This window comes from Nematostella vectensis, chromosome 14 (assembly GCF_932526225.1).
Source record: "Nematostella vectensis chromosome 14, jaNemVect1.1, whole genome shotgun sequence".
NCBI lineage: Eukaryota > Metazoa > Cnidaria > Anthozoa > Actiniaria > Edwardsiidae > Nematostella > Nematostella vectensis.
Window position 1 is genome coordinate 2,168,903 of NC_064047.1, and position 14,351 is coordinate 2,183,253.

Below are 14,351 nucleotides of genomic sequence, written 5' to 3' on the forward strand. Positions count from 1 at the left end.
ATCTGTACTGTACACTTGGAGAACTGATGTGTTACTGAACACAATCTGTACTATACAAATGGCGAACTGATGTGTTACTGAACACAATCTGTACTGTACAATTGGCGAACTGATGTGTTAGTGAACATAATCTGTACTGAAAACTTGGAGAACTGATGTGTTACTGAACACAATCTGTATCGCACACTTGGAGAACTGATGTGTTACTGAACATAATCTGTATCGTACACTAGGCGAACTGATGTGTTACTGAATATAATCTGCACTGTACACTTGGCGAACTGATGTGTTACTGAACATAATCTGTACTGTACACTTGGAGAACTGATGTGTTACGGAATACAATCTGTACCGTACACTTGGAGAACTGATGTGTTACTGAACATAATCTGTACCGTACACTTGGCGAACTGATGTGTTACTGAACATAATCTGTACTGTACACTTGGAGAACTGATGTGTTACTGAACAAAATCTGTATCGTACACTTGGAGAAGTGATGTGTTACTGAACACAATCTGTACTGTAAACTTGGAGTACACTTGGCGAACTGATGTGTTACTGAACACAATCTGTACAGTACACTTAAAGAACTGATGTGTTACTGAACATAATCTGTACTGTACACTTGGAGAACTGATGTGTTACTGAACATAAGCTGTATCGTACACATGGAGAACAGATGTGTTACTGAACACAATCTGTATCGTACACTTGGCGAACTGATGTGTTACTGAATATAATCTGTACCGTACACTTGGAGAACTGATGTGTTACTGAATATAATCTGTACCGTACACTTGGCGAACTGATGTGTTATTGAACATAATATGTGCCGTACACTTGGAGAACAGATGTGTTACTGAACACAATCTGTACCATACACTACGGTACACTTGCCGAACTGATGTGTTACTGAACATAATCTGCACCGTACACTTGGAGAACAGATGTGTTAATAAACATAATTGTACCATACACTTGGAAAACAGATGTGTTACTTAACACAATCTGTACCGTACGCTACCTTTCACTTGGCGAACTTTACAGGACCCGAAATAATCCCAGGACCCGAAACGATCCCCAAAAGTTCCCCAACTGATCCCGGGACCCGAAACGATCCTCAAGAGTCCCCGAAATGAACCCCAAGGAATTACAGTAATGGACAACTAAAGGAATGTGTAAGGATTGGCTTTCAGTTTTAAAAACATATGAAACATTTAGCTTTGTTTGTGTTATTAAAAGGAAATTTACACCAACTAAAACTATAGTATTTTAATTTTAATATACGACTGCGGGGGAAATACAGTTGTTGAGTCAGAAATTGGGGTCAACTAACAATTCCTGTGATAGTAATTTGAAGAACCCGGCGTGGATAAATCATTTTTACATAACAAGCCATAAAAGAAAGTCTTTACAGATAGGACATGCCGCTTTTCATAGGATGCGAAATGTTTTTAAGCTATTTTTTGGCATGTTTGTTTTCGGTGAATGAAAGACCTATCATATCATGAGATCATGCCGGGATGTACTCACGACTTTGAGGAAATACAAAACTCACATATATTGCTTTCAAGAAAAGCCACATCCTCTTAATATTTTGCATCGGTAGTAGAAGGGTTGTTCGAGTGTATTACTCGGTGTGCTTTTGTTATTCCATCTTCTCGGCCAAACCGGCTGCCTAAAATGTGTCGGTAAATATTCGCTCCTGTGAACAAGGATTTCGTGGTGAAATACATGTTTGGTTGTCAAATGAATATTAATTTTAGGGGTGATGTTTACCGGAAATGAGATTTATAGTGTCAGAGTCATGTGTCGGAACCGCAAAATGTGTGATGGAAGGTCAAAAGTTTGGTTGATCTGAGCAAAGGTGTGCTACGTTTATGCTGTATAATTCCTTTCAGTAGCGATTTAAAGTTGTGTATTTGTTTTGGACTCTGTTTATGGGTTTAACGCCGGGCAATGTAATAAATAAAAGTATTGTGTTGGAATTTAATATTTTTAAGTCACGTTGTTTAGAAATCGAGTCGCTTCAAGAATTGCAAGTATTTCTTCTGCTTTTCCTTTGTCCATTACCGCAATTCCTTGGGGTTGATTTCGGGGACTCCTCGGTATCGCTTTGGTTCCGAGGATCAGTTTGGGTACTTTTGGGGATCATTTCGGGTCCTGGGATCGTTTCGGTTCCTGGGATCATTTCGGGTCCTGTACAGAACTGATATGTTACTGAAAATAATCTGCACCGTACACTTGGTGAACTGATGTGTTTCTGAATATAATCTGTATCGTTCACTTGGCGAACAGATGTGTTACTGAACACAATCTGTACCGTACAACTAGAGAACTGATGTGTTACTGAACACAATCTGTACCGCACACCTAGAGAACTGATGTGTTATTATAAGTTATAAATAGCATGATCAACGAGAAAATAAACTTGCAACTACGAGTAATATTAGGTTGCATGAGTAAACACGGTTAAATGGATTATTGCATAAGCTTTGCTCATTTTACCCCTCTAGAGACCACCAAATTTGAACGAACAATTCTCAAATCAAACATAGTTGATTTGCATAGTTGCTCTACATATCTACAGCTTAGTTCTTTGACGTCATTAGCACGCATGCCTACAGCAATCAAAATCATCCCACATGGATCTGTACAGGACCCGAAATGATCCCAGGACCCGAAACGATCCCAGGACCCGAAATGATCCCCAAAAGTACCCCAACTGATCCCGGGACCCGAAACGATCCCCAAGAGTCCCCGAAATGAACCCCAAGGAATTGCAGTAATGGACAAACAAAAGGAATGTGGAAGGATTGGCTTTCAGTTTTAAAAACATATGAAACATTTTAAGCGTCATTTTTGTCACTATCCATAAATTTGAATTAACTAAAACCATATTATTAAGATTTTTATATACGACTGCGCGGGAAATACAGCTTTCGACAGCTTGGTTGAGTCAGCAATTGGGGTTAAATAAAAATTCCCGTGATGGTAATTTGAAGAACCAGGCGTGAATAAATAATTTATACATAACAAGCCATAAACGAATGTCTCCACAGATTAGACATGCCTCTGCTTTCCCGTAGGAAAATTTTTGTTTGTGTTCGGTGAATGAAAGACCTATCATAAAGAGAGAAATCATGCAGTGGTGTACGCACTACTACATAAGGAAATTCAAAACTCACATATTGCTTTCAACAAAAGCCACATCTCTTAATATTTTGCAAGTAAAAGGGTTGTTCGAGTGCATTACTCAGTTTTGTCATTCCATTTTCTCGGCCAAACCGGCTGTCGGTAAATATTTGCTCGTGTGAACATGGATTTCGTGGTGAAAAACACTGTTTGGTTGTCAAATGAATATAGATTTTTAGGGGTGATGTTTACCGGAAACGAGATTTATAGTGTCAGAGTGTTGGAACTGCAAATGTTTCGAAGGTCAAAAGTTTGGTTGTTCTGAGCAAGGCTGTGCTATGTTTATGTTGTACTCCTTTCAGTAGCAATTAAAAGTTGTGTATTTGTTTTGGACTTTATGGGTTTACCGCCGGGGCAATGTAATAAATAGAAGTATTGTATTGGAATTTAAGTTTTTTAAGTCATGTTATTTAGAAATAGATTCGCTGTCAACCCTTAATTATGCTTTAAATGGAATTGCTTTCTTCTGCTTTCCCTTTGTCCATTACCGCAATTCCGTGGGGCTGATTTCGGGGACTCCTCGGTATCGTTTCGGGTCCCGGGATCAGTTGGGGTACTTTTGGGGATCATTTCGGGTCCTGGGATAGTTTCGGGTCCTGGGATCATTTCGGGTCCTGTACAGATCTCGTCTGACGTTGTTTAGGTATCACGAGATCAAATACTCTGGTCTCTTGGCGCAGGGTCCATTCCTGCAAAAATCAGGAAGGTGCCTTCTATTTGTTTCCCTGGTGGAAACTATAGAAGCTTCTTGGTTCTAAATTTCTGATGTAGAGGGAAATGAAGAAGACAAAAGATTATTTTACCTTTTTGTAAATTTCCCTTACTATTAATGCATGAGGGAAATTTAGAACTATCTATTGTTTTCGAGGGAATTTCGCTAGTAATTGTCCCTCTGAAAACAAAACAGTCTAAGCTTATATCTTTTTTTCTTCTTTTGATAACTTGCCAAGTTTCTCATTGTGTTGAAATCTTACTAACTAAATGATCACTTACTAACAAAAACAAGATAGTCTATTCAGTTTTGTTCTTCGTTCTGTCCACTCTTGGGAAATTGATATTTAAACGAGTTTAATTAAACCACCTTAAAACTGGTTTAATTGCTGGTGTGAATAAGGTATGCGTATAGTCAGGGCAATACGATGTGTCAATCCTAAAACAACCCCCCCCCCAGAAGTCTTCCTTAATACACTCAAGGGGGTACTTGATTTGGAGCCTAACTCTGTTGTACCTTCCGCACCAGTATAACTGGTGGAAATTGAATAAAGAAATAAAAAAATAATAATAATAAACTCATGGAGGGCGGTAGTGTGTATTTTGAAAAAAATCGCACAATTTTTTTTTTCATTTTCATTTCTATTTTTGGAAGCGGACTCACCAACCTGAAGTTATATGCCTCGTTTTCCATCTTCCGCAGAATTTGCTGTGCGCATTGCAAGATTACACATCAAGCAAAACGTCTAAAAATTAAACATTCCTCACACACGCTCCCATGTAGATAACTTGAATTGATCTAATTCAATGGTCAAGGTTGCTAACTTACGAACCCTGTGTGCGGCCTATTGTTGGGCAACATAACAAAGGAATCATGCTATTGAAAGACTTTATATATTTTCACTTCAAGTGTTTGGCATTTTGAATGTTGGCCAGCAACGAGCGATCTTCAGGTTTTCATTCATTATAAACTACATTCTACAGTACGTGAGGGGTTGGGGGGCGCGGGTTTTTAAGGAATGAGAGAGAAACTGGAGGACAAGGAGAATCCGCTATTACAAATTCGACATGCAGGAGAGAGAAAATGTCTAACATTTAATGGTAGAGGTACCCTGGGTACCAGAACCTCCAGACTCTCGTGTCGCTCAGCCAAAATGTCACTGGACGAGAAAAGTCTGGAGTCTGTGATACCCAGGTTTGGGAGAGGTAGAGATTCAGAAATCAATGAGAGAATATGGGATATTTCAGGGGCTGTCCCTGCTTTTGTACATATATAAAACTGTGTAGGCCTGAAAAGAATAACAAACTTTAATATTTAAAAACCCCGCATTGGGGGTTTGTCATATCGTATCGGCAATTATGGGGATAGCAAGCTTAATCCTTCGTCTGCATATCTTAATGATTTTCTTTTCCTTTGAAGTATCTTCTCAAACTTGCTCAGTTAAATCCGCCCCAAAAGAGAGACCCACGAAAAAGTTCAACAAAGTTAACAAATCGTTTCTTAACGGTACCGTTTTTCACGAGTTGCATGTTAAAGATGCGATGGAGTGTGGGTTATCGTGCTTGCAAGAAGATCTGTGTGCTTCCTATAACATGGCACGGAAACCATCGCCAGGGCTTCGCTACATTTGCGAGTTGCTATCTATTCGAATTGGTGATCTTGGCGCAGAGCTGGTGAAGAACGACACCTTTGACCACTTCAGTACTAAGGTCAATCAAGTAAATTAGATCAGTTGCATTGTTTTACAGAACCATCTAATTTAAGAACTTAGCTTGAAGTTATTTATATTTTTAGGACATCATTCGGTGACACATTAAATTGGTCCCGGCCATTTTACTAGATTACCAGAGATTCGACGAAACTAATATTTTCCCGCAGTAGCCCTGTAAAACATAGAATTCTCGTCCGTTTTAGCATATTAAAAAAGCTGGCTTGTCATGGCATAAAACAAAGCAGTAAAAACCCCTTGCTGTGCAAATACTGATATTTTGAAATATTGATGACACACTCTTGACTTGTGCATTAGCTTGTCAACCTTTTTATATAATCTTCCCTATGAGTGAAACGCCAAAGACCTATCCAAGCTAACCATCGCTGCCATAATCAGTGACACAATCATCAAAACATTGACGAAATTGTAGAACTAATCGGTGGGACAGAAAAGTTAATGCATGATTTGGGAGTTTAGATTGCTCTCTAGTGCTAGATTGGCGCGTTTGACAAAAGAAATGCAAATATACCATGGTTTATCCCAGTGATGCGTTCATTTAGTAAATAAACACCTTCTGGCGAAAACAGGTTTTGATGAATTGTCACGGGGTCTTATGACAACATTGACAACGATCAGCGTAGTTGTTTGTGCTTGCTTTATTCCCTTCCCTTCCCTTCCCTTCCCTTCCCTTCCCTTCCCTTCCCTTCCCTTCCCTTCCCTTCCCTTCCCTTCCCTTCCCTTCCCTTCCCTTCCCTTCCCTTCCCTTCCCTTCCCTTCCCTTCCCTTCCCTTCCCTTCCCTTCCCTTCCCTTCCCTTCCCTTCCCTTCCCTTCCCTTCCCTTCCCTTCCCTTCCCTTCCCTTCCCTTCCCTTCCCTTCCCTTCCCTTCCCTTCCCTTCCCTTCCCTCTCTTCTCTTCTGCAGGTTACGATACATCGATTCGCGGTAAATTGAAATAAGTGTATTTCAGATATCAAGCTAGTGTTTTCCAGCCGTTATTATACAGAAACACAAATTTTATGCTTCCTTTTCTAATAGTTCCACTGCTATGCAGACAATGGTCGGGATGCATCGGACTTCTGTGTGGGTAAGTTTCGCTTTAGTCAGGCCGCCTATTTGTAATCCTTGCGACATGACGGAAAAACATGACGTAACGCTTCAAGTACGCCTATTTTACATCGAATAAGGCGGGAGTTTCTCTGAGTACTTAGTAACTTATAGCAAACAAAATATCAAGTGCGACGTTTTTTTAATTGATGCACTTTCTGTAAAGTGTCTTTGAAATTTGAGCTTTTCGTCACAGGACTGTTGTACAGGGCAATGATGATCAAGGAAAAATTATCTTAAAAAGCCACAATCTGGTTATGTGCACTTCGGCCTCACGTTATTTGTGTTTTGAAAATCAGTCCGTACAACAAGGATCCTATAGCCATTGTAAGTAAATGTGTCTTCTCTCTCTATCCCGAATTGCGCGTTTTCCAGGTTTTTCCGTCATGTCGATCCTAGCAAAATACCAAAATGTGAAAAAGCATCCATTTTGATCGGTTGGTTTGTCTTGTGGGAAAACCAAAGCGATACTTTTTATTTGAATTTGGTAAATAAAGTATTATTAAATGAAAATAATAAAAAATGGTGTGACTAAAAGGGCACTTTAATTACAACTTTTAACTTCAAGCTTAAGACAAGGATCTTTTTCTAGGAACCTTTTCAAAAAAACACTTTTTTTATAATTGGTACCAGCCAGAGAGCACAAAATTCTCAGAACTCGTCAAAGCTCAAATCATATCGTGTGCATAATAATGATTGGATAATCATCATCATTTATCGGAATTCCTGTAATTCTTTTTCAATATATATATCATTGGGCATAATATTATTGTATATATGTGGCCAGCACGGGCCACGTGCATGGCTGGCTGTTTAGAAACGGCCTCAACCGGTGAGAAGAAACCGTTTAGCAATCAATACTCCTCCATTTAGCATTATCCACACTCTATATTTCTTATTATTATCCTTTGTTAGCTAGTTCATAAATGAACTTTGTACAGTCTACCTGTAACATGCCCCTGTTAACTCATTTGTAACCTGAAGAAAACAGGTACTGAACAACCGAAACATTGTTCTATAAAATATTTGTATCGACTTTTTCTTTCAAATTTCTTGTTATTTTTTAGGCACGTGTCGTGACATTAAACTCAGTCACCCGCCAGCCCCCAGCGGATATTATGTCATCGACCCCTCAGGTGATCTTGGAGAACCACCTTTTCCTGTATTTTGTGACATGATGTCACATAACGGTATTGGCGTGACCGTGGTTGGTCATGATAGCGAGGGACGAATCAACGCCAAAGGTTATAGATCTGCTGGGTCCTTCTCGCGTGACGTCACGTACGACTTCACAAGTGTCACGCAGTTGAAAGAATTGACAACTAGGTCAAACTACTGCGAGCAGTTCATCAAATACGAGTGCAAAGCGTCGTCTTTGTATTATTACCCAGGAGGCAATTGGTTCAATTGGTGGGTGTCACGTGACGGGCACAAGATGACGTCATGGGGTGGTGCTCCGACTGGCAGCAACAAGTGCGCATGCGGGGTGACGGGCACGTGCGCCAATCCCGCCTACCGATGCAACTGCTCGAGCAATGATGACACATGGCGAGAAGATAGTGGCTTACTCACCGATAAGGACACACTGCCTGTCATTCAGCTGAGGGCAGGGGATACTGAAGGAAGTACGGAGGATGGGTACCTCACTTTAGGCAAGATGAAGTGTTACTGAACACTAACTTTACTACACACTTGGCAAGCTGATGTGTTACTTAACATAATATATGCCGTACATTTTTGAGAACTGATGTGTAACCGAACACAATCTGTACTGTACACTACGGTACATTTGCCGAACTGATGTGTTACTGAACATAATATGTGCCGTACACTTGGAGAACAGATGTGTTACTGACCACAATCTGTACCGTACACTACGGTACACTTGCCGAACTGATGTGTTACTGAACATAATCTGCACCGTACACTTGGAGAACTGATGTGTTACTGAACATAATCTGCACCGTACACTTTAAGAACTGATGTGTTACTGAACATAATCTGTATCGTACACTTGCCGAACTGATGTGTTACTGAACATAATCTGTACCGTACACTTGGCGAACTGATGTGTTACTGAACATAATCTGTACTGTACACTTGGAGAACTGATGTATTACTGAACATAATCTGTACTCTACACTTGGAGAACAGATGTGTTACTGAGCATAATCTGTACCGTACACTTGGCGAACTGATGTGTTACTAAATATAATCTGTATCGTACACTTGGCGAACTGATGTGTTACTGAACATAATCTGTATCGTACACTTGGAGAACTGATGTGTTACTGAACATAATCTGTACTGTACACTTGGTGAACTGATGTGTTACTGAACATAATCTGTATCGTACACTTGGCGTACTGATGTGTTACTGAACATAATCTGTATCGTACACTTGGAGAACTGATGTTTTACTGAACACAATCTGTACCGTTCACTTGGAGAACTGATGTGTTACTGAACATAATCTGTACTGTACACTTGGAGAACTGATGTGTTACTGAACATAATCTGTACTGTACACTTGGAGAACTGATGTGTTACTGAACATATTCTGTATCGTACACTTGGCGAACTGATTTGTTACTGAACACGATCTGTACAATACACTTGGCGAACTGATGTGTTACTGAATATAATCTGTACCGTACACTTGAAGAACTGATGTGTTACTGAACACAATCTGTACCGTACACTTAAAGAACTGATGTGTTACTGAACACAATCTGTACTGTACACTTGGAGAACTGATGTGTTACTGAACACAATCTGTACCGTACACTTGGAGAACTGATGTGTTATTATAAGTTATAAATAGCATGATCAACGAGGAAATAAACTCGCAACTACGAGTAATATTAGATTAGATGAGTAAACACGGTTAAATGGTTAGGGCATTGCATAAGCTTTATTCTTTTTACCACTCTAGAGACCACCAAATTTGAGTGAACAATTCTCAAATCAAACATAGTTGATTTACACAGTTGATCTACATATCTACAGTTTATTTGTGCCTTCCTCTCCCCTTCTTGCTTTACACATGAGCAATAGAAGCGATTTGGCGAGCTTGTTTGCAAGGGCAATAGAACACAGACTCGGATTTAAAATCGTGCCGCAGGGGCACGATAGCCGGCTTAATGAATATAAACAATACACTTTTACAAGTGACTTTAACATGTTGCCCAACGAAGGTGAGAGCACCCTATCGCCAAAGCCTGCTTGAAAAGAAGGCCGCCCCACCCTACAAATAAGAGTCAATTGCTCATATGACAGGGCAAATTTAGATTGAAAACCGACCAAAATGATGTAAAATGGGACACCAAAGTTTTAAATTAAAATCAGCACCACCAGTAACTGTTCCCTTGGTAATCCGCTCCTGCAAGTATATACCTTTGGGAGAGAGGACAACTAAAGAATGTCCCAATAAACATGGCATTATTGCTCCTGCAAAAATAAAAACCTGTTGTAAAAAGGACTCAATAGGCAACCAACTTCTACGAACAAAGGGGAGTCACTGCACCTGCAAGTGATCCCTTTACACTCCTAGGGGAGCGGCTATATGCAGCTAGTCAAACATGGAACTCTAAAATATTTCCTAAACGCTTCGGATTTTCGGCGTATTGTAATAGGTAGGCGTAAGTCCAAAGATTGACCGATTTTAGTATATCCCCTTAGCATTTGAATGATAAAATTGCATTTTGTAGGGTCAGCAAAACCGGCTAGTCTGTGGTAATATCCTAAAGCGGAAACATCTGTCGATACAGTTGAAGCTGCATAACCTAGCTTAAAAAGATAGGCTATAAACAAGGCAAGGCTAGTTAGTTGGAAGCTTTTAAGCCTATTATTATTATTTTAGGCCTATTAAAATAGGCCCCACGCCAAAGAGATAGTTGTTGAATAGACTATAACTATAATGCCGCCAAGCACGCCTGTAAGTAGGCTAAGATGAGCTTTGTAAACTGGAGGCAAGCATATTTCTAACTACCTGTGCCAGTTCTGAGGTAACCGAGGTGGGATTGGTGTTGGGTAAGGGTCTACTGTTGCTGGAGCCAAGCGACGGAAGCGCTGAATCTGCAGACGAGATAAAGCATCCGCAAGTTCAAGTGGATTTCTGGCACATGGCAAGCCTTGAACAGAATGTTATAGTGAAGGCAGACAGACACTAATTTCTATACAAAATTCATTAATTCCTTATCTCGGCAAGAGCATTGGTTGATTATATGCACTAATGAAATATTGTCTGTAAAAAAGGTGATACATTGATTGGCCATGCAAGAGCCCCACAACAACAGACTTAAAACTATGGGGTAAAATTCCAATGCAGCAATGTTTTTCGTTGCCAGTCTGTTGGCCAACCACCATGACACCAATGCTTACCAAATAAAGCTCCAAAACCGATAGCATCCGATGCATCTGTATAGAGACACAAGCTCTCGCTGGTTTGCCATCTACGATCAAGGAAAAAGGAACGACCATTGTAAGACTGCAGAAAATCACGCCAAGTGCGAAGGTCATTCTTCACTTCAGTAGTAAGCTTGGCTTCATAATAAGGCTATTCGAGTCCTATGGTTAAATCAATGGGCCGCCGAAGGAATGCTCTGCCAGGGACTATCACCGTACATGCAAAGTTCAGAAACCCTATCAAAGACTACAATTCCTGCTTGGTAGCCCGTTTGGGACCCAAGAAAGAGTCAATAAGTGCTTTACATTTGGTCAGCTTGTCTTAAGGGAGACACCAATGGAGCGTACGGTATCAAACTCGATGCCAGAAAATAAAAGGATCTGAGCTGAACCTGTAGTTTTTTCGGGAGCGATGGGTACGCCTAGAAAATGACACATACCCAGGAAAGATCCCAAGCTCGACTGACATGCAAGGAGCGAAGGTTCAATAATCAGAAAATCATCCAAGATATGCAGAATGTTGTTTATCCCGCACTTGTATTGGGCAATCCACTGAATAGCAGAGCTAAATTCTTCAGAAGTTCTACACGAACTAGAACACCCCATAGGCATTGCCCGATCGAAATAATATTGCCCCATCCACTCATGCCTAACAGATTGTAATCATCAGAATGAATAGGGATTACCCGAAAAGCATTTTTAATGTCAGTTTTAGCTAAGTAGCACCCAATTTCTGTGCTCTGTATTAAGGCCATGGCATCGTCAATCCGCGCATAGTGGACACTAGTATGCTTTGTTGGTATCTGGTCATTGACAGAAGAGCCCTTTGGGAAAGACAGATGGTGTATCAGACAGCATTCCCCTCCTGCCTTTTTAGGTACAAGGCCTAAGGGGGAAACTCTGAAATCAAGGAGTCGAACAGATGAGCTCCTGTTCAGCTTTAGTTAAACAGCCTGAGGGTTTTCTCGAGCTGATAAATTTTGGGCTTCGGAAAACTGTCTAGACCCACGGAAACCAAATGAAAAGCCAGTAACAAGCAAGATGGCCTTAGAGCCATCATAGCCTAATAATAAATGCCGTAACCTATCTACCCTTGGTACCCTGGTAAGGCCCTATAGGATTGTGTCTTGTTATTAACAGGGCGTGGTTTCTGCAGTTGGGGCGAGGGGTGGCAACGGAGCCAAAGCTCCCAGTGTGTGCTATCCTGGGCATGCTGGGCTGGGTTAGCCTGTCACAAATAATGGAAGTTCTCATCATAAAACTTCCAATCTGCCCCTCTGGTAGCCAAATTATGTATGGTATTACTGTATTTCATAAGGGCTGGAGCCTCATGTGGATACTTTGCTACTTAGCTACAAATAACTTAAAGGCTGCTGACCATTCTTCGATTGACCGAATGGCCTTCAGTTTGCTGTGCTGCTCAAAAGTTAGAACAGGGGTACCCCCAGAATCCTGTAATTCAGAAATATTCATTTGGTAATGGTCAGAGTCATTGACTCTAGAATTGATTAACCTATTCGCTCCCATACTGCCCTGAAACGCCCAGCGGAAAAACTGTCATATTTCCCTATACCGCCCTGTACCGCCTGGCTTTCGCGCGCGCAAAAAAAAAAAACCTCTAGCTCCTCTCCCCGGGGAGTAAAGCTTTTGAAAATTCAGCTGTAGCGTGACAAAGAATTGACCAATCAAATGAGCTCTTTTGCACATCTCCTAGCAACCGAACAATAGAACAATGTCTTGTAGTGAAATCACTTGTCTCGCGCGACCGTCATGTTGATTTCTTAGAGACCCGATAGCGCTTAAAAATCACAATATTTCTATTATTTTCTTGCTTTTAAGGCTTGGTAAAGGAAGATAATTAGAAAACCTGACATGATAGCTCTAGAGAGGATAATTACAGCCCGTGAGAGGATCGTTTTGTTCAAAAATGACGGGAAATTAAAAAATATGACCACGTGTGAATTTACATGGTTGCTCTCATCTCAAAATACTTCATTTCAGGAGGTCAAAAATGGTACAAAAATAACCTTTACTAGATCACATAACATCTGCTAGGTGACAAGGATGCCACAAAGGGTTTTTTAGATGGATTAACTCGAATATTTTGCATGTTACTTTGCTTCTTTGAGAACGATAGATTTGGCTAACAAAATCCGTGCGAACGATTGAGATAGGCGCGATATTGAACATTATCACTGATATCTAATATTGACAATAGGATATTATCATTGTTTTCCTCTAATTATATGCTGTTAGATAGTGGTCAGACCCCTTTCCTCTTCTTTCCTCAACCCTCGATATTGTGATATTATCGGAGATTATTTTATTTAATCTACTAGATGTCTATTTAGATACCCTCCTTCCCCCTGCTCTACCCCTCGATATTGTGATATTATCTGAGATTATCTTATCATCATCTACTAGATGTCTATTTAGATACCCTTGTTCCCTCTGCCCTACCCCTCGATATTGTGATATTATCGGATATTATCTCGTTAGAATCTACTAGATGTCTATTAAGATATTCCCCTTACCTATGCTGGACCCTCGATATTGTGATATTATCGGAGATTATCTTATTATCGTCTACTAGATGTCTATCTACATCCTCTCCTTCCATCTGCTCTACCCCTCGATATTGTGATATTATCTGAAATTATCTTATTAGAATCTACTAGATGTCTATTTAGATACCCTCCTTCCATCTGCTCTACCCCTCGATATTGTGATATTATCTGAAATTATCTTATTAGAATCTACTAGATGTCTATTTAGATACCCTCCTTCCATCTGCTCTACCCCTCGATATTGTGATACTATCTGAAATTATCTTATTAGAATCTACTAGATGTCTATTTAGATCTGCTCTACCCCTCGATATTGTGATATTATCTGAAATTATCTTATCAGAATCTACTAGATGTCTATAGAGATTCCTTCGTATTCTCTGCTGGACTCGATATTATCGGATATTCGACTACAAAATCTAAAATATCTGATTTATATCCGATTTTAGATGAGATGATAAATATCATATAAATATCAAAGTGCCAGAAAAGTTCGATATCGCGCCTTATGTAAATATCGCACAATTGGATTCGAAGAAAATGTTACAAAACTTTTGACTAACGAGTCAGTCTACCGTTTACAGCTTTTGCATATTCTTCTGGAATTAGCTGTAAACGGTAGACTGACTCGTTAGTCAAAAGAGAGAAAAAT

The 14,351-nt window shown here is 40.1% G+C and overlaps 1 protein-coding gene across 1 annotated transcript; it reads left to right on the forward strand.

Moving 5' to 3' along the window:
* Positions 1-4,870: 4,870 nt before the first annotated feature.
* LOC5518812 (contactin-associated protein-like 2) lies at positions 4,871-8,738 on the forward strand. Its single transcript, XM_032363614.2, has 3 exons — positions 4,871-5,619; positions 6,657-6,705; positions 7,793-8,738. The coding sequence occupies exons 1-3, from the start codon at positions 5,269-5,271 to the stop codon at positions 8,395-8,397; spliced, it is 1,005 nt and encodes a 334-aa protein (XP_032219505.2). The 5' UTR covers positions 4,871-5,268; the 3' UTR covers positions 8,398-8,738.
* The last annotated feature ends 5,613 nt before the right edge of the window (positions 8,739-14,351 follow it).